At 36.4% G+C, this 20608-nt stretch overlaps 1 protein-coding gene across 2 annotated transcripts in view; it reads left to right on the plus strand.

Moving 5' to 3' along the window:
- The window catches only part of CWC27 (CWC27 spliceosome associated cyclophilin), a 199069-nt gene that overhangs the window by 29032 nt on the left and 149429 nt on the right, over positions 1–20608 (plus strand). For both annotated transcript variants that reach the window (XM_074358921.1, XM_045512419.2), the window contains exons 8-10: positions 4438–4517; positions 5489–5522; positions 8584–8741. In XM_074358921.1, the coding sequence (XP_074215022.1) occupies positions 4438–4517; positions 5489–5522; positions 8584–8741 (272 nt within the window). The remainder of the gene's footprint in view (positions 1–4437; positions 4518–5488; positions 5523–8583; positions 8742–20608) is intronic.

Here is a 20608-nt window from a genome sequence, read left to right on the forward strand (position 1 = left end):
GTGATCTGGGAGATAGTACAGTCAGATGGATTTATAGCTGGGCTGAACACTTCTGCCCAAAGAGAGCTTTGTTGTCAACCTCTGCCTGATTTTTTGAACTAGTAAGTTCAAATGTAATAGGAGTATGTGTATATTCTGTCCTTTGGTTTAATGAAATCAGCTGAATAGGCATCAGATTTAATAGCCTGTAAGCTCTAGTTGAGTTATTAAGAGTAAGGTCTCTGGAATGAGGAATTTAACATTCTTTGCATTTTGGGGGATCACATTTTCAGCATTTTGTTCAGTTCTGAACACATTTAAGAAGGATACTGACAAACTAGATGCATCCAGAGGAAGGAAGGGTCATGAGGAGGATGGGGGTGATGCCAAAAAGGATCTTCCTTGGGGACTGCTTGAGGAACTTGATATACTTTGGAGAAGAAAAAACTAAGTGAAAATGTGATCCTCGGCTTCAAACATTTGAAAGGTTTTTATCTGGAAGATCCCTCCCTTTGTATTGCTTTCTTAAATAATAGTTTCATTCAAATATCTGTATTGGTTTTAAGTTTACTCCTGAGCCTTTGTGTATAACTTAATTACAAATGTCAGAAAATATTTTTCAAGTGAAAGCTTACAATCAGACAAGTAGTTTTCTTGAGGCAAGGTAAATGGTAGGTCCAGTATAAAAGTATCTCTCAGTAGCTAAATTTGAAAATAGTGATTAAATTGTATCACAGTCACATTGATACACAGTGTTTCTCTCACTATAAGATATATTAACATTTTAACCTCAACTCCAGAGTTGGCTATAAAGCGGCTTTTTTCCCACCCAGAAAAACTTATCCTGAAAGACACATATACCACTTTCGAGAATAAAATAAGAATATTTTTGTCCTATTCTCATTTATCCTATGAAATTAAAGTGTCTGCCAAATTTGGGAGGTGGGTTGGGCATGGCCTGGAGAGTGCTGCTAGACCACTTGTACAGAGGTTGTCAGGAGTATTAAACAGTCTTAATTTTATAAAATATTTTTTGCCCCATTAAATTGTATTAAACTTCTCTTATTTTTCTAATTGTTTATATTTAACTAATTTAAAAAAGATGTTAACATATTTGTATTATTTTGTATTCTTGCTCTAGCAAATTACCATAAATTTAGTGGCTTGAAGCAAAACAAATTTCGTATCATAGTGTTCTGGAGGGCAGAAGTCCAAAGTAGGCTTCACTGGGTTAGGTACCAAGGTGTTGGTAGGCCCGCCTGCCTTCTGGAGGCTCTGGGGAGGATCCATTCCTTCACCTTTTCCAGTTTCTAGAGACCGCCTGTGTTCCTTGGCTGGTGGTTCCTTCCTCCATCTTCAAAGCCAACAATAGCGGGTCAAGTCTTTCTCATCCTTTATCACTCTGCACCTGACTCCCCTGCCTCCCTCTTTCTTGTAAGGACCTTTGTGATTACATTGGACCTACCCTGATAATCCAGGGCAATCTCTTCATCTTAAAATTCTTAATTTATCCACAAAGTCCCTTTTGCCGAGTAAAGTAACACAATCACATGTTTTGTGGATTAGGGTGTGGGCATCTTTAGGGGCTGTTACCCTGCCTGCCAATCTATTTGTACCTAAACTCTACAGAGTATACCTAATAACAGACATTGTTTGTGGGTTAGGCGATTGAAAATTACACATGGATAGATTTTTTTTTTCCTCCAATTAGAGAAATGTCCAGTTGTGGGAGCCATCTAAAAAGAGGTGATTTTTATGTGGGTGTGTGTGAGAGTATTAAACTCCTTTCAAGTGTTGAGATACTGGTTGACTAATAGTGATGTCAAGGAGATTCCTGCATTGGGTTGGAGACTAGATTAAGTGGCCTGTACAATTTTTTTCCAACTGTTAAGTTTTCTGGTTCTCTGCTAAAGGTCACAGAATATAATAGGTATGGTTCATCAAAGAAACAATATATTTATATATATGTGTATGTATGTGTGTGTCATGGGGAGGGTAATGAGAGGGGAAGAGGTAGAGTTTGAGATTGATAGATTTGGTTGATTTTTAGGAATTGGTTCATGTGCTTTTGGGGTCTGGCAAGTCTAAAATCTGTAGAGTAGGCCAGCCAGCAAGCTGGAGACTCAAGGAAGAGTTAATGTTACAGTTCTGAGTCCAAAATTTGCAGGCCAGAAAGTCAGGCAGAGTTTCTATGTTACTGTCTTAAGGCCAAATTGCTTCTTGTTTGGAAAACAGTCTTTGCTATTAAGACCTTCAACTGACTAGATGAGACCCACTTACATTTTGGTGGATAAACTATCTGCTTTACTTGAAGTCTACTGATTTAAATTATTAATCACATCTAAACAATAGTTTCATAGCAACATCTAAACTGGTATTTGACCGAACAACTGGGTACTGTAGCATAAAATTAACACACAGGTAGTTAGAGGTTGAGGCCCAGACCTTCCAACTTCTCGACCAGTGTTGTTCCCCGGTACTACTGTACCTCTTGCTTTTTTTCTTTCTACTTGTACTCTATTTAGTTCCCACTGTTTCACTGCCTCTGTATTCTTAGGTATCAAGTGCCAAGTAATAATGTGATTTTCCCACATCCTCTTTGATGTTCATTTTCAGATTTGCTTACAGATAGTTTTGAATTTACTACAGAGCTCATTACACTGTATTCACTAAGTATATTTAGTATTTTGTTCGGCCCCTGAACCTTTTAATTAGCCAGTGACTTTTATGTAATTTTTTCAAAAATTATTTTTAAATATATTAGGTTTTTGTTTCCTCTAAATTTATTGTTACCTGATGGCATAAATAAGAACCTTAAAATAGGTCTTTCAGAAAGAACAGACATAAAAGAGAAATATCTGAATTCATTTTTACACCCTTTGAGACTATCTCCAAATTTCTTCAGTTCTTCCATAATTTGTTTTCTCTGCCAGCAGGATTCAAAGTCTACTATAGTGGGAAGGGCCATCTGAAAAATTGCTTTTGATCATACATTTCTATGCTAATTTAATTTAAAAAGTTAATTAAAATTTTAAATAGTAATGATTTTTCAGATTAATTCAGTTTCCTCCTATTGTTAAGTCTTATTTTAAGTTGACGTAAGGCAAGTTTCTTCTTTTCCCTTCAAGCTGATTTAAGTGTTGGGAGATAAATAAGAACCCATTTTAAAAATGTTAATTAAACTAACAACTGTAAACCAACAAGTAAATGAAATAGTGTAGCTTATTAATGGGCTAACTTAAAGACCTGAATTCTAATCTTACTCCTGCTCTTTATTAGTGTAATTCTCATTTTCTGATCTGTTAACTAAGAGGCTTAACCAGAGGGTCTGAGGCCAACTATGGCTATAATGTCTGTGATTATGACTCCATGAGGGAGCCACATGGGGAGAATTAATAAGAAAATATTTCTTAGAGTAGATGAAAATAAACAGTCATGGCTAGAGATGCAGGAGGAAGAAATTTTAGGGAAGGAAAGCATGAAAAAAAGATGTTCAAGTTGTATTTTAGTTGAGGTCATTTTATATTCGCTTGTACGCTTTTGCACATATCTGCACTTACTCTCTTGCATGAAGTAGGCAAGGCTGCTAGTATTATTTCTATTTTGTAGGAAGAGGTTCTGAAGTCTCTTTCCCCAAATGGTACAAGTTCTGGACTAAAACCCATAGAATTATTGAATATTAGATTTTGAAACTCATTTGGCCCAATTATCACCTTTCTTCTTACCCTGTGTTCTTTCTACTACACCATCTTCTGATTTTGAACATTTTTTTTTCAGTATTCATTGTTGGACAAATGTATTACCAAGTAATTACTTGATGTTTTATCTTTTTTTTTTAATTGCTCCTTGGTGTGTGTAAGGTAGAAATACAGATTAATTGCATAATTCAGATTCTTTGACTTTTTAAAACTGTAGAAAAATAGCATCTTTAGATTAACTGAGAAAAGTTTCTGTTTTGCCTTGTGAAAATAGACTATAAGCATGTTTAAACTGATTAGGTCTTTAAAATGTGAACTCCATGTTCATACAGAAATTTAAAAATCTATTATTTTCATCATGGAAATAAATTTCAGAATTGATACATTTGCCTCAAAGTAAAGCCTATCAAATTTAGAAACCTGTTCTCAAAATTGTTAAACAGTGAAGAATGGGACTAAAATTAATTAGTTTAGTAGTAAATCATAATAAGGATTTAGTATTTGGAAATAGTAATCAGTAAACTTATTTTAAAGGATATATAGCCTTTTGAAATAAAAGGTATTTCTAAAAATATTTTCAGTCAATGGAAGAATAAGATTCTTACTTATAAAGCTTCAGTTGATACTGAAATTTTTAGGAGCCATATACCTTTTGCTAACCACAGTATGTCAGTACTAGATGTTATGCAAATTTGTTAACTTGTCCTTTTGGAAGACTGTTTTTTCCCCACTCATGATTATATCACACATTCCTTTCTAGAGCATGAAGGGAAAAAGCAAGAGTAGTCATGACTTGCTTAAGGATGATCCACATCTCAGCTCTGTCCCAGCTGTTGAAAGGTTAGTATGGTTCTCGTATGATCCTAAGTTATTTTCTGGCTCAGATAATTTTCTTGCTTCCTCTGTAAGTAAAGGTCAGTTCTCATAAGTCAAATTTTTGTCAACCTAACCAAAGAACTAAAGCATTTTGGTGACAGTAGCAGCAGAGCTTCCAGCATATTGGGGAGAACCACTCTAGTCACTTTCACTCTTCTTGCTCGCTACCTCTGTTGAACTAATTAAAATCAATTGTTAAACTTTTAAATCTTTGGGATTGTTTGAATACTAGGAAACTGTCTACTTTAACAGTTTAATGGTTAATTCAGATTTGCGTTGCTGACTTTTTCCTTGAATCATTTTTGTCTCAGAATCATGGGTAAGCAAATCAGATTTGAAGGGTTTTGTGAAGAAGTTGCCACATTTTGGGCCAGTTCACTGAGTATTATTTCTTACATATTTTAGGAGTTATCAGAAAATTTTCTTACTATTTTTGTTTCTTCTCTTTGTGAAAGGAAGGTGTCTTACTGTTGAATATAACTGCACATGATATACTGGGCCAATGTCTCAAAGGGGGACTAAAATACTACTGTACTGAGTTTAGGTCATTTTCAAGAACTCTATTTCAGAACAGTCTTTTCTTAATGTCCTTGTATTTGAAGGATTTGGCTTCTTCAGCCAGAATACATCAAGCCAATAGAAGAAATTGTTTTCTGCAGCCCTTTGTTCATAAAAATAGCACTGTTGGTTGTTGTTTCCTTTTTTTAAAGAATTCTAGTGAATTCATATATGTCCTAATGGAGCATACCTTTTATTCTATTTATAAAAACAACTTCCTTTTAGAATGTTTCCATTTGCTCTACAATGCTATTCTGAAAATTTCTATGTTGAAGTGTTTTTGAACTATTAGTCCCAGCAAAATATTCTAAATTTTTGGATAATTTTGTTAGTCTCATTTAAAAGCTAAAACTTGCTTATTTTTCTTGTTTTTGTAGTGAAAAGGGGGATGCAGCAGGAGATTTAAATGATGTGAGTATTAATTTTAGTATAAATATAGTTGAACAATTTATAGACAATTCAAGGTTTTTATGAAAGATTAAATTATTTTTTCCTTAAACATAATGTTTTTTACAAAAGGTAATTAGTTTTTTCCTTAAAAGATAAAAAGGTAAACTTTTCTAATTGTATGTGTATAATTTTGAAAAAAATTGAAAGATTTGAAAACTAAATTATTTTGGTATTGAAATTTTCCTTCCAAGTATACATATGTGTGTGTGTTACCCTACAAAATTGGAATCTTATATATGAATTTCTAGCCTATTTTTTTCTCCTCACTTGACATTACTTGAATACTCAAAATTTAGATGTCATTGATTTTATTTTATTATGTTTTGATCTAGTTAAAACATAGATGCCCCATCTTACATGATGCATGGGAAATGCTTGGATCAGTCATTTATAGTAGCATTCCTTCTTTATACACACATTTCAGAAGATTCTCTCTCGAGACTAGTGATTTTTCTTCATTAGTTGTACTGGCTGTTAAAGCTGATAAAACAGAAGGCAGGGTTTCCTTTATATATGAGAGATCAAGTTTTTCATGTCATACATTTGTCACTTTATGTAAGAACCCATTGATCTGTGCATTGTATAATTCAGAAGGAAGTACGTAAGTGTCCATGCATGAATGCAGCTTCATCTATTACCACGGTCAAAAGAGAGGGTTCCTTCTGACCATGTATAATAGAGAAAGGATGGCTATTTAACCTGGTCAAGAAAACCTTCCTGGAAGAAATGATGCTGTGTTGTGTCTTATGGGAGAATTAGGAGTTAACTAAGTCAAAAAAGAAACTGGTGAAGGTGGGATTCCTCTATCACAGAGAACAGCACATGTTAAAACATGGTGACAAGTAGAAATTATACCTTATTTAGGAAGTACAAGCTAACATTAAAGTTTGAGGAGGAGCCTGCCTTGTGAAGAGCAGGGAGGAAGAGTGTTAAAGGTAGAGGGAACTGCATGCAAAAAGGCTCTGAAGAAGGAGTGAGTTTGATGCGTTCCAGGAGCTGAAAGCAGACCAGTGTGACCAGAGCGTAGTGACAGGAGGGAGAGTGAATTGAGGTTGGAGAGGTAGGGAGAAGCCAAATATTAGAGAGCTTCACAGGCTATGGGGAGGAGTTTAAATCTCACCCTAAAAGTAATGAGGAACAGTTGAAGGGGATTAGTTAAAAAGAAGAGTGCAGTAGTCAACTGTGCATTTTAGGAAGATCACGGTTGGCAACATGATAGAGGAGAAATTGGATGAAACACACTGGAGTCAAGGAGCCCTATCGGGAAGCTATGGCAAGAGGAGAACTTGATAGAAGACCACAGCTGTGAGATGGGAGAGAGAGAGACTTAAAAGAGGTCTAAGAGGTGATGGATTCCATTCTCTGAGGTGAGGGAGAAGTAGGAGTCTAGGACAATCACAGAGTTTCTGATTTGGGCAACTTGTTACGTGGGTACAAAAGAAAGGTTAGGCTTGAGGTGGGGTGAGACATGAAAAATAATGTGCTTAATTTTGTGCATTTTGAGATTCAGTTAACTTGAAAAAATCTGTATAACATTAATATGGGTCTGGAAGATAGGATCGAGGCCTGATGTAAACTGATTGATATGTTCTTATGGTCTTGGTGGGGGTGAGGTCACCTAAGAATAGTGTATGGTCTCTAATCTGTTTTGTGTCCTAGATCCTTTGCAGTGACTAAAACTGGGCACCTTCTTCTGGGAAATATATGATATCCACAAACAAAATTTTATGAATTTACAGGGGATTTTTTTAGATCTCCTGAGGACCAGGCATGGAAGACGTAGGTCCGTGGTTATTAACTTTTAAGGCTAAAGAATTTCTTAAACATCTCGCTGAAAATTCTCACAATTTCTATCCCTAGAGATTTAGTTCAGTAAGACTGAGATGAGAGCTAAGATTCTATATTTTTAAACAAACAATCCATGTTTTATAGTTTGAGGACTAGACTTTGAGGACCACTGCTCTAGGGTCCACATACCTCAAGTTAAGAATCCTGTCTCACCATGGCTCACCTGATCAGAGAATTACACGAGAAGAAGTTCCACTTGGGGTAGTTTCTTTCTTCTTCTGTCCTCTCTTCCCTCTCTCTCTCTCCTCCTTTCTCCTTCCTTTCCTCTCTCTACTAATGTTGGGAGCTGTTCTGGAAGCTGAAGATACAGCAGTGAGCAAAAAGTCCAGAATTTTAGCTCTCACGGAGTACTTCCTCTAGTTATGGGAGAGAGACAATCATTACATAAATAATTAAAATATATAGTAAATCAGATGAGTGGTAAATGTTTTGGAGGAGAAAAAAAACAAGAAAGGGGAATAGAAAGTCCTGGAGGTAAGTAGGTGGTTCTGCCATAATAGGGGGATCAAGAGAAGTATCACTGAGAGAGTAATATTTGAGCAGAGACCTGCAGGAGGTGAAAGCGAGCACTGCAGATGCAGGGAGTAGGAGTGTTTCAGGCTGGAGAGAACAGCAGCTCCAGGGTTGGCTAGTGTTGCTGTCCTGGAGTCTAGGAGATCATGTCACGGAGGTACAGATTGTATACAGTCTTGAGTGAATTGGGCATCCACTGGAGGGTTTTGAGAAGAGAAGTAATTGCTATGACTTAAATTACAGGAAGAAATCTCAGCTTCTCTACCTCCACCTCTTTTACCTGAATTAGTCCCTGGGTGAGGTCAGTATGCTGGCCAACTGCCTCCAGAAGCCACGTTTCCCACTGGGAAAGAGTAGGGATGTAGATGGCCACAGTATCCTGGGGGACTCAGAGTGAGCAGTCTGTGCCGCGCAGAGGGGCTGGGTGTGGACTGAGCAACAAGCCTTCCTGGGCTCTGCTGTACTTACCTCGCTGGCCTACAGCAAACCCCAAGGGGTATTCCCACCTGCAGCCAATTCTTCAAGCCCTTACTCATTCAAAACAAAACAAAACAAGCAATAAACCTGGCTGAGAATGCAGTGAGGAGAGTCTGAGATGGACCTCTGGAAGTGAAGGGAGAGAATGGATTGTCCAGCAAATCCTCCATTTCAATTTTTGCAGGATGCAGACTGTGAAGGTGCGGAGCATGAGGAATATGCTGATGGTGATGAGAAGAACCTGATGAGAGAGAGAATTGCAAAGAAGTTGAAAAAGGACACAAGTGCAAATGTTAAGTCAGCTGGAGAGGGTGAAGTGGGGAAGAAATCAGTTAGCCGCAGGTAAGGCAGGCATGGCGCTTCCCGGTATCAGAGTTTTTGTCTCCTTGTTCTTTACTTTAAATTAAGATTAAGTCCTCTTTCCAATTTATTTTCTAAAATACTATTTTATTAACATTTGATATATGTATTAGTTATGTTAAATTAGCCCACTTGGAGGCCTAAAAGCAAATAGACCAGTTTTAATCACAGCAGTACTCTATGAGTCAAATTCCACTTCACTTGTTTCTGATCTCTTCATTAAAAGCCTCTAACATGTCTTATATTTGGGGAAAGAGATGTATTAGCTAGATGTGGAAGATTCTATTTGTTTAAAACCAACAAGAGCAGTAAAGTAATGGTGGGGGAAGGGGATAGCTCAAGTGGTAGAGCGCACGCTCAGCACCCAAGAGGTCCCGGGTTCAGTCCTTGGTACCTCCTCCCAGCGGAAATCAATAAAGATACCTAATTACCTCCCCCTCAGAAAGCAGTAAAGTAATGGTATAGAAGAGAAAGAGATGTCCTCTGATTTAGGTGAGTAAAGTCTGTCAAAACTGGTAAGAAATGTGTGGGCCTGAAAATACTCATGTCTTTTCAAGTCTGATTTATACTATCTGTCTCTCCTAATCTTAGTGGTATCATAAAAGAAATTTCAGCAAATGTCTGATGGTAAAGAGTGGTTGAATTTTTTGACTCAACATTTTATTCTCCTGAAATTCAGCTTAATTGAAAGACTCTCCTTTGTAACTCTATTATTACAACTTTTATGGTATATATTTTAAATAATACTGCTTTAAAAATAGTAGTGTTTGTTTTCTTTGGATGGCCTACATTTGGGGATAAAATAGAACTAGCTATATATAAACAACATTCTTTTTTTCATTGTTTCCCATCCTCATACAGAAGAACTTAAAAATGAAAAGCATTTCCATGTTGTCATCGCTTAGCTCCCTCAATTTTTTTTTTTTTTTTGTTTATGTAACTAGAAAAGTAATTCTCGGAAATTTCTGTTAATGATATAACCTTCGCATGGTACTTAGAAGTTACCTTAAATATCTTTCTCCCAGCAACATTCACCTGATACTCAAGTAATCACCATTGAATAATTTAATATAGTAGATTAACTTCGGGCCACTACTGCCTGAAGATTTTGTTGATCATGTATATGCTTATACATACATGGAGCTGAGGGCCTCTTATCAGCTTTATTAGTCAAATCATTAATATAATCAAAGATATTTTTTCTCTCTCTCATTTAAGACATGCATTTGCTGATTTTTAAGAACAATGAATTTTTAAAGATTTCATTTATAATGTGACAAAAATACATTTTGAATTTTTAATAGATGAACCAAATATTTGTCATGTTTAAGTGCTTTTTAAATTCTCAACTCTACTCTGTTCTTTTGGTGTTAATACAGTTCCAAATACTTGTATACCCTATAATTAATATAACTTAAAATTTAGCAATTTTCTATAAACTAAATAAAGCTTATTTGGATAAATTTGCCTTAGTAAACTGTGGGAACACCAAACACCCATTTATAACTCTTCCCCTCTTTGCCCAGGTTTTCAATATTCACATCTTCCTCTCTCCCTCTTTCATCCTGTCTCTCCTACCTACAAAGAGAAATAAAAGAAAAATAAGGTCAGGATAGAGGAGAAAGTACAGAATCTTAAAAGGAAAATACAATTTTTTGTCTCTTGTCTAGAAACTTCTATGATTGTCTCACGACCACTTATTTAGAGTACAAAAATTACCAAAATCATTAGTGCTTTTGGTCAGTTTATACCAGCTTCACTGTAGTTGAAGTCTCAAGTTAATTTTATGTTAAAAAAAAAACAAACCAAACAAAAAAACCTCTAAGAGTCTTAAAAAACTGTAATGTGGTAAGAAAGGATAATTATATTTAAAGGAAAATTACTGCTCAGTCTAAGTTGAATTATAATGGGTATAGCTGCCAGCCAAATAGGATGTCAGTATGAAATCATTACGTATTCAAAAAGCAGTGCTCTTGGTGTATACAAAGTTTTCTTCTGGATGTGCTTGAATATTCTTGTTATCCTCGGGTCATTTTCTGATTCAAGTAGTAGGATCAGGGACTAGACTAGCCTACCAGCCTTTTAGGCAAGGAGCCATTTTCAAAGTATAATTTTACTGAAAATTGGTGGTATTGCTTCTACTGGTAAAGCAACATCTGGAATCAGTTATGTTGAAGTTGTTTATCACTTGGGATGTTAAACCTATGAGCAGATCTATCGAGTACTTAATATTTAAGTTGGGAAATGATATTTAACAATATATTTCCAACAAATTTTCATGGAGTAGAATATTTCCCTAATTGTTCTGTTGAAAAATACTTAGAGGTTCAATAAGGAAAAATCCAAAGCTCTTCCCCCTTCTCCCCTTTCTTTCCTCTCACTGTACTTAAGGCTTCTTAAGGATTTCTGTCCCTTGCCTCCTTCCTTTTCAAAATGTTATCAGTCTCACTCTGTTTCTTATCCAGTCCCCTCCTCTAAGCCTATACGGACCACTGGATGCTGCTGAGCAGAATCACACAGACAAGTGCAAGTCCCACCTCAGCTCTGCCTCCAATGCTTCTTCATTACCTGTTCCTGGGTGCTTCCTCTAAACCTAAATTCACTCTCTCATCAGATCACCTGGCTGCTTGTGCCATGAAACAGGAGAAATTCTTATCCTTTTCTCTTTCCCCTCTACCCTTTCAGACTAATTTTTATCCCCTTTTCTTCTTTCTCTTTAAAGCTGAAAATCTTTCTACCCATTCAAAATTATTCCATCCTCTTTCCTTTGTCTTCAGTTTTCCCTCTTCACTCATTCCTCTCCTTCAGCTTGTGCATAGACTTGAGCCTCTTGGAGCATTTAAGAGTAAAAACAAAACCTCTTATTTTATTTCCTGTCCCCACCACCTTAGTTCCCATTTATTTCTACATATACATCTTCTAGTTTTTCCCTCATCACCCCCTAAAACTCCTCTTACTAAGGCTACCTCCTTGACAAATCTAATGGCTGCTTTCCAATTTTTGTTTTTCTTAGTCTCTGCTATGGAATTTGGCTTTTTTTTTTTTTTTTTTTTTTTTTTTTTTGGTCTTTTCCTTCTTGAAAACCATCTTCCTCAAAAACCTTCTACTTAAATTGTGACCTGTGGACCAATTGCATTAATATCACTTGGAATCTTTTCAGAAATACTGAGTCTCAGGCCCCACCTCACACTTTCTGAATCAGCCTCTGCATTTTAATAGGATTTCCGGTGATTTGTACGTTAGGAGAGTTTGAGAAGCACTCCTTTAGAATACTAATATTTACCACCAGTGCTCCTGGACTAGTTCAAGTTTATGTCCTCTTACCTCCAGGGTCAGCAACTTGGTAGTACCTTCTCTGACTCCCCAGGGTATTCCTGTTGCACCTTTCTCACACTTCTGTGATGGTCAGTATGACAGCAGGTTATATCTTTTTTTTTCTTCTTTGTGTACCCTTGTACTGTAATTTTCTTGAAGGCAGAGATTGGGTCCATTTATCCATGGTCAAACATCACAGGTTCCCAAATATGTATTGTCGCAGTCTTAAGTGAGTAGGTCGTGGGACCCAGGTTAAAGTTCACAATAACTTGCATGTGTGGGGGGTAAGAAGTACATGTACGCATGCGCTGGTAGCATGAGTACGCATTTTGAACAATACGCATGCGCGGGCATAATAAAAGGGCCAGTGAGTGCAGACGCCTGAGCGCGCGAGCCACCCGCTTGTACTGCGGTAGAGTGCTGTTCTGCTGCATGTCGGCTTCTCGCGCCTTTTTCCAGCTGGGCAGCACACCTTCTCGAATCCCTCTCCAGCTTCCCGCGGCTGACATGTATATAAATGAATGAACAAAAAAAGTGAGTGAATCCTTTGACCAATCACTTTGTCCTCGAGACCTTTTAAGTACCTTGCTTGTATTCATCACATGAGGTTTACGGGTTTGCCCACTTCCTGTGCTTAGAGTGAGCTCCTTCAGAGACTGTCTTACATTTAAGTCTTTTGAGTCTAGTAAAATAAGCATATGGCATATGGCAGTTGTTCATTAAGATTTGTGTAGTGAGTGGGTGAGTAGATGAATGAAAACTCTTGTGATTCATTAGAGGCGTGGTTTTCACTGCTGACTCCATGTTAGATTAACTGGAGGAATGTTAAAAAAGAAATACTGACACCCAGGCCACTCCCAAAGATCCTGAATCACTTGGTCTGCAGTGAAGCCTGGGCGTGTCCTTTTTAACTTGTTAACTTTCTATTGAAGTGTAATGTACATTCAGGATATATTTGTATGAGCTGTATTTCATAGTGCACATATCATAAATATATAGGTTGGTGTATTTTTACAAACTTAATACACCCATATACCCATCACGCAGATCACGAAACAGAAAATTACCATTACCCAGAAGTCTCCCTCTTGTGCTGTTCTGGTTACTTCTCCCCTCATTCCCTAATAGTACCACTTTTCTAACTTCTAAGAACATAATGTAACTTTGGGGCAATAATACTTTGTAAAATCTCTCCAGATATTCTAATGTGTGTATCTAGGGTTAAGAACCCTAATCCCCACCAAACACTCTATTACTTCTGAGGCATAGAATCATGTAAAAGTAATTTAGAAAAAGTGTAGTGTCACTTCAGGTCTTTTGCAGTCTACCAGGGATAAGACATATCAACTGAACTTAATTTAATCTCTGAAAAAGATAAAGGGTTGGTATAGTGGGAATCAAGTAATTTTAGAAGAAGGAAAATATGATATTTGAGTACTCTAAATGTTTTTCAAGATTTGTGCTGGTAAAAGTTCAAATCAGTCTCTCAAGCTTTTCCATAATTTGCATCACCTGAGAACAAGCCCCACCCTGATCAATTCAGTCAGAACTTTTGGTATGGGACCATAAGTTTTAAAAAGCACAGGTGATTCTAATGTGCACTCAACATAAACTGCAGTGTGGTGGTAGTTGCAGCCTCTTTCGGAAAGTCCTATTTTAAAACATTCTAGAGAAACTTATTTTGCCTGTAGGTGGAGCTCAGCTGCTGCAAGTTAATCATATAAACCAAACAGTTGTCTACCCTACTTGTTTTTAGCATCTGTGTATTGATTTATAATAAATGGCTAAACAGTAAAATCAGATGTAGCAAGCAAGTTGGCTAGTCAAAAATCAGTGGTTTGTTATGGTGATTACAATCATTATGGAAATTCTGTCTTTTATCGTTTAATTTCTATCATCTTTAGTTTTGTTGTGATTACTCTAACTTCTAAATTATTTTCATCAAATTGAAATATAAATCAAAGAAATCCTGACACATATATCCTCAAATTACGGTCTTTTGGTAGTTATCTTTAAGGTTAACTAGAGTGGCATTAGTTTTGATATTTGAACATGTTCTGGTTTGATCAGCTATGTTCTGTTGACCTGTCATATTTAGTTGACTGTGGCACTATTCCTTTTTCATATAACGAGTATCTTTTTTGGTAAAGTTAAGTAGAATTTGTGTTTTATTCATGAGCTGTGGTTTGGTTGATGGGATATGAAATATCTTACTATATGATAGCTTCAGAAATTTAGATAAAAATATTGAAGTTGAGTTTGAAACCTAGTGAGTAGGATTGAACTTTAAATTATGAAGCCAGGGGTAATACAGTCTTAATATACCTCCTGAGGCCTGGGTGAACAGCCAGATGAACGGTTGCTCATTTTAGTCTTTCAAGTCTCCTTTTGTTGGCTTTGAAATCTGTGACCAGGATTTCTTATGGAACTTTGAATACTTTTTCCTTAATATTTTTAGCCTTCTCAAAAATATTAATAAGCTTTCTTTCAGCCTCAGTGAATTCTTTGAGTCTTAATATACTTTGTATTCTGGTTTCTCTTTTATGATCAAACTATAGGAAGTACATAGTTGTCTTTAGTACATTAACTAGGTTTGTTTTAGCCAATTCAAAAAGATAATAAAATATTTAAATTTCAAACATTTAAAAGATTTACACATTAAAAAATGATAGTACTAACTTTAAAAGGTAGTACAACAAAGATTGAAATCCACAGATGTTTTAACAACCCTATTTAAACCATTAGAATCATCTCTAAGAAGTACCCCCTTTATGTCCTCAGAACATGTCTAAGCAAGGAATGAAATTAACCTGTTAGAGCATTTCTGCTTCCTTTCACCTTTTGCCCCAAGGTGTTGTACTGAAGCAGACAGTTTAAAAAAAAAAAAAAAAAAGAAAAGAAAGAACGAAAAAGGAAGAGAAAGAAACGTGAGATCTTTATACTGGGTAATTGCTCTCTGAAAATTCGCAAGTATTATTTCTTTGGTATGGAGTAGTAGTCTAAATGCTGTATTTTCAGGAAATACTTGGGTTTAACAGCAGATATTAAGCTTTGAAGCCATTGACTTTAATGAAGTTTGTATACTTTTACTAGAACTTGCCTTTTTTTTTTTATATATTCTTTCCTAACCAATCATTCTGTTCTCAAATGTATGTTACTTTTGGTTGTCAGTTACTGTGTAAGAACTGCTATGTGCCGAGCACTGCCAGGGGCCAGGAACATGAAGACAATGGAGAAAATGTTTCTGTCTGCAAATGTTCACAATTTAGCCTAAAAGTAAGAATTATAAACAATTAATTAGGGGTGGGTATAGCTTAGTGGTAGAGTGCATGTTTAGCATGCATGAGATCCTGAGTTCAGTCCTCAGTACCTCCATTAAAAACAACATCAATGCACACACACCACAATTAATTACAGTTCAGTATGGCAAATGCTCTAAAAGAAGTCCATGCAGAACATTATAGATGTTAAGTAGACAATGTGTATTTCAGGAAAAGATTAAAATACCAGGTTAAAAAAGGGTTGAGTATAAAATTGCCATTTTATTATAGGACAAGAATAGTCAAATACAGCAATTTCTTAAGTTTCACCCTAATGGTAGTAAGATAAGCAATTTTGGGGAACCACTATTTAAGAGAAATAACATTTTATCATTGTCAAATCCTTTAAATTAATGTTGGATAATCTCTCAGTGTAGACTAGATGGTTTATCCTATTGCCTTTACCTGTTATGTTTAAAATTTTGGAATAGTAACAATTATAGTGTAAACCATACCATCATTTGGCATTTCTGGCAAGCTTCCATTTTTCTTCTTTTTGGATCTTTATAGCAAGAATTTTTGGATGTTCTGGGCAAAACTGTTTCTTGGGCTGTTTGAAATAAAATACATCTTTAAAAATGTCCATTTAGTTCACTGAAAACCTTAATCCATATCCAAGGAATCACCTTCAAAATAAAACAAAAAAGCTCTTGAATTTCAGTTATATATTTCAGAAATACAACAACCCTACTGTTTTTACAATTATATTTTGTATGGCAGACAGGAAGCAATGAAATGCACATGTAGGGGAGATTCTGCTGTCAAAATGGGAAAAAGATATTTGCATCTCTTTAGAATGTATTGATTTGTATTACCCTTGAGAGTGACATTCTGTTGATCTTGCAGTGTCAGTTGTTTATAGGGAATGGAATTGTACATTTGAAATGTAGTATTGAGATTATGTGCAAACATTCTTTAAGTTATTCAGGATTTGAGGAAATGTTCTCTACTCTGAAACAAATATAGCCACATTTAAGAGTTTTGAAATATTCTTTACTTTCCTACCTTCGTTGTCTGTACATTGTGAATTCACCTGTAATTAAATTGGCAAGTGTGAGTTTGGGTAAAATACAGAAGAGCCACCCAAGAGGCCAAGTTCTTGTTTAGCACACAGTTAAAGGCACATGAAGTTACACAAGGGCCTGAGGGAGAGTTACAGTTAGTGGTTTTATTTTGTCTGACTAGCCTTTCTCTCTCCTCTATTTAGGGATTTTACCTTTCAAAGATTTCTTAGCTTTTACCCATTAATTGAGTTGCTCCTTTATACTGGGCACTGTGCTATGTCCCGGGATGCCCAGATTAGTAAGTCTCAGCCTCTTCTCAAGTTGCTTAGTTTCTAGTGAAGGGAAACAGTTGTATAAGCAAATAAGGGCTGTGAAGTGTTCATGGGTGAGCTAGCCAGAGAATTTGTTCTCTTATTCCACAAGTGTTTATTGTTCTTCGACAGTGTGACCAGGCACTTTGCCGAGTCTATTTTATTTCTCTAATTTAATGCCCAGAAGAAAGGTACAAGGTACAATTTGCATCATGATTCTCATTTTATAAAAAACAAACAACCAAAAAACTGGACTTAAAGAGGTTAAGTGACTTGTGGCCAAAAAGTGGCATAGCTGGTACCTGAATCTACAATATTGTGACACCTCTAGGGAGCCTGGAGAGGGGTTGTTCAGGGCCAATGCCTACGTGTCCAGCTGAAGTGTGACTCTCATGTGGAATGTTTCCAGCAAAGGTGTAACATCATTTTAGGAATATGCATTACTCTATAGAAGTGTAGGGGATGGGTTAGAGGAAGGAGATTGAAGCAGATAGACAAAATAGTAGATTACTACATTAGCCCAAGGGAGAGGTAGTCAGGGTCTAACTAAGGTAGTGTCTGTTGGGGGATTTGAGATAATAAAGAGGTGGTAGATTGGATGTAGGAGGTATATTTCTGGCTATATTCTAGATGACTCTTGTGGCTTAGATAATTGGCTAAGTGGTGGTGATAAGCACTGAGATAGAAACTCTGGTTGTTCCTAGTGCTTCCCTCACACATTTTTGTCCTGTTTGTCCTTTCTGTTATACCTCGATGTCCCAACATATAAACATACATCCTGATTTGTTTCTTATTGATTGATTGGTTGATTGAAGGAGAGTCAATTACAATGTGTCAATCTCTGAGGTACAGCACAATGTCCCGGTCATGCATTTATATACATATATTCGTTTATATATTTTTTTTCCATTAAAGGTTATTGTAAGATATTGAACATAGTTACCTGTACCATACAAAAGAAACTTTAAAAATCCATTTTTATGTATGGTGGCTAACATTTGTAAATCTCAAACTCTCAAATTTATCCCCTCCAACCCTCTTTCTCTGGTAACCATATGATTGTTTATTATGTCTGCAAGTCTGTTTCTGTTTTGTAGATGAGTTCATAGTGTCCTCTTTTCTTTTTTTTTTTTGGATTCCACATATGAGTGATATCACATGGTATTTTTCTTTCTCTTTCTGGCTTACTTCACTTAGAATGACAATCTCTAGGTCCCTCCAAGTTGCTGTAAATGGCCTTATTTTATTCTTTTTTATGGCCAAGTAGTATTCCATTATATAAATAATACCACAACTTCTTTATCCAGTCATCTGTCGATGGACAGTTAGATTGCTTCTGTGTCTTGGCTATTGTATATAATGCTGCTATGAGCATTGGGGTGGATGTATCTTTTTGCATTAGAATTCCGTCCAGATATATACCCAGAAGTGGGATTGCTAGATCATGTGGTAAGTCTATTTTTAGTCTTTTGAGGAATCTCCATACTGTTTTCCATAATGACTGCACCAAACTACATTCCCATAAGCAGTGTAGGAGGGTTCCCTTTTCTCTACAGCCTCTCCAGCATTTGTCATTTGTGGGCTTTTGAATGATGACCATTCTGACTGGTGTGAGGTGATACCTCATTGTAGTTTTGATTTGCATTTGTTTGATAATTAGTGATACTGAGCATTTTTCATATGTCTATTGGCCATTCATATATCTTCACTGGAGAAATGGTTGTTTAGGTCAACATCCTGGTGGGATCTGTTCCATATCATCTTTTTCAAGGGTTGAGGATGAAGGAACAGCCTCTTTCTGAGAGGAGGCATGGCAGAGGGAAAAGAGTGATGATGAGTCATACACCAGCACTTACAGCTTCTGCTTAGAAGTGGCATATATACACAATTTCATTGGCCAGAGCAAATGATCTGGCCAAGCCTGATGTCCATGGTGAAGTATAAACTTTTCACTGAGTGCTTAGAAGCAGTAATATAATCTACTAAAGTCTCTGTGCTTTAGCCAGAAATTGCCATGTGACTGTGTAATAAATTTAATCATCTTCCTGGCAGGCAAGACAAAAAGAGGCATTATAAAGCTTACCTGCCATTATCTGAATTTTTAAAAGAAAGGTATCAATTCCTAATTATCTCAAACACTTAAAAAGTATAAAATTCTAAAGGAAATTCTATTTTATCAGTCTTTACACAAAAGGTAGAGAAGAACATAATGAATATTTCCTCAAGTTTTATAGGAGATGCAGAAACACTTCATATGTACATCACATTAAATCATAACTTTCTTAGTAAGTATCTTACGGATCCTTTCGTTGTAAGTGGGAATAGAGACCCACGTAAATTAGCTCAAGTAAAGGGATTTCTGTATAAAGGAACAGGGAAGTTATACAGAATTCAGATAAAAGAATTGCATACAGGCGTCATGGGAAAGGAAGTTGTCAGACACTTAGATTTTTCTCTCTCCCTCTGCAGCCTCATCTCTCTACTTTCCTTTATTCATTTGTTCCATTATCTTCTACAATCTTGCATTTTCTCTGTAAGGCTCTAGTCTGCTCTGTCTTGTACTTCAGCTCTTCTGAAGTAAATTGACTCGATTTCTGTGTCCCAAATCCAAATTCTTGGGACACAGAATCTTATTGGCTCAGCTTCAGTTAGGTGTCTATTCAGTTGTATTATTGAAGAGGATAATGATAGTGGAGGGGAGTTAAAAGCCATGAGATGTGTAGGTGACAGAAATGACTAGTCCCTCCATCATCTGTCCTTCCCTTCTTACTTAATAATGAGAACCCCAATTTTTAAAATTGAAGTATAGTCAGTTTACAATGTTGTGTCAGTTTCTAGTGTACAGCACAATGCTTCAGTCATACGTGAACATACATATATTCCTTTTCATGTTCTTTTTCATTATAGGTTACTACAAGATATTGAATATTGTTTCCTATGCTATACAGTAGAAACTTGTTTTTTTTTGTATGTGTATTTTTATTGAAGTATAGTCAGTTTACAATGTTGTGTCAATTTCTTTCTATTTATATACAGTAGTTAGTATTTGCAAATCTCAAACTCCCAATTTATCCCTTCCCGTTCTCTTTCCCCCTGGTACCCGTAAGTTTGTTTTCTATGTCTGTGAGTCTGTTTCTAGATAACCCAAATTTTTAGCTGGATTCATGACTGCCTAGCTAAAAGACATTCACCAATCTCCTAAGTATGGCCTTGTGACCAAGTTCTGGCTAATGAGATGCAACAGAGATGTGTGAGACTTTCAGGCAGTCTTTTTTTTTTTTTTTTTTTTTTTTTTTTTAAGAAAAGGAGGAGGCTAGCCCTTCTTCATCCTTTGCTCCTGCTACCAACCTGACACACAGGTTGGATCTTTGAATGGCAGAATGGAGCAACCAAAGGAGCCTGGATCCTTGGAGACTTGATGGAATCACAGTTTCATCTTGGATCGCCTATCTCAAACTTTTTCTGTGTGAGATAAAATAATCTTAAAGTTGTTAAAGCCATATTATGTGGAGTTTCTGTTAAGTGCGATAGAACCTAAACCTAACTGATAGCGTAAGGCTTTTTCTTCCAGGGCTGTGAGGAGGGTAGGTTCTCTAAGGTGGGAATGTGGGCAGGCAGGAATTAAGTAGCTGCTTCACTATTTCACATAGCTTTCTTAGTTGGCTTTCTTGTTGTTCCTGGAAAAGAATCATCCTAAAAACACCCAACATCTCCACCGCCTTCTCACTTGTGGCTGATCATCTTGCTGCTTATTTCATTACAGAAACAGAAATAGCAAGAGAACTTCCTCATTTTCCACCACCAAATCTACCCATCTGCACCTGAATCCATATTCTTCTAGCAAAGGCAACCCCTCCACTCTGTGCTCTGGTCCTCACTTTCATACACGCTGTGGCCAA

This window comes from Camelus bactrianus, chromosome 3, assembly GCF_048773025.1.
Source record: "Camelus bactrianus isolate YW-2024 breed Bactrian camel chromosome 3, ASM4877302v1, whole genome shotgun sequence".
In the NCBI taxonomy this organism is placed as follows: domain Eukaryota; kingdom Metazoa; phylum Chordata; class Mammalia; order Artiodactyla; family Camelidae; genus Camelus; species Camelus bactrianus.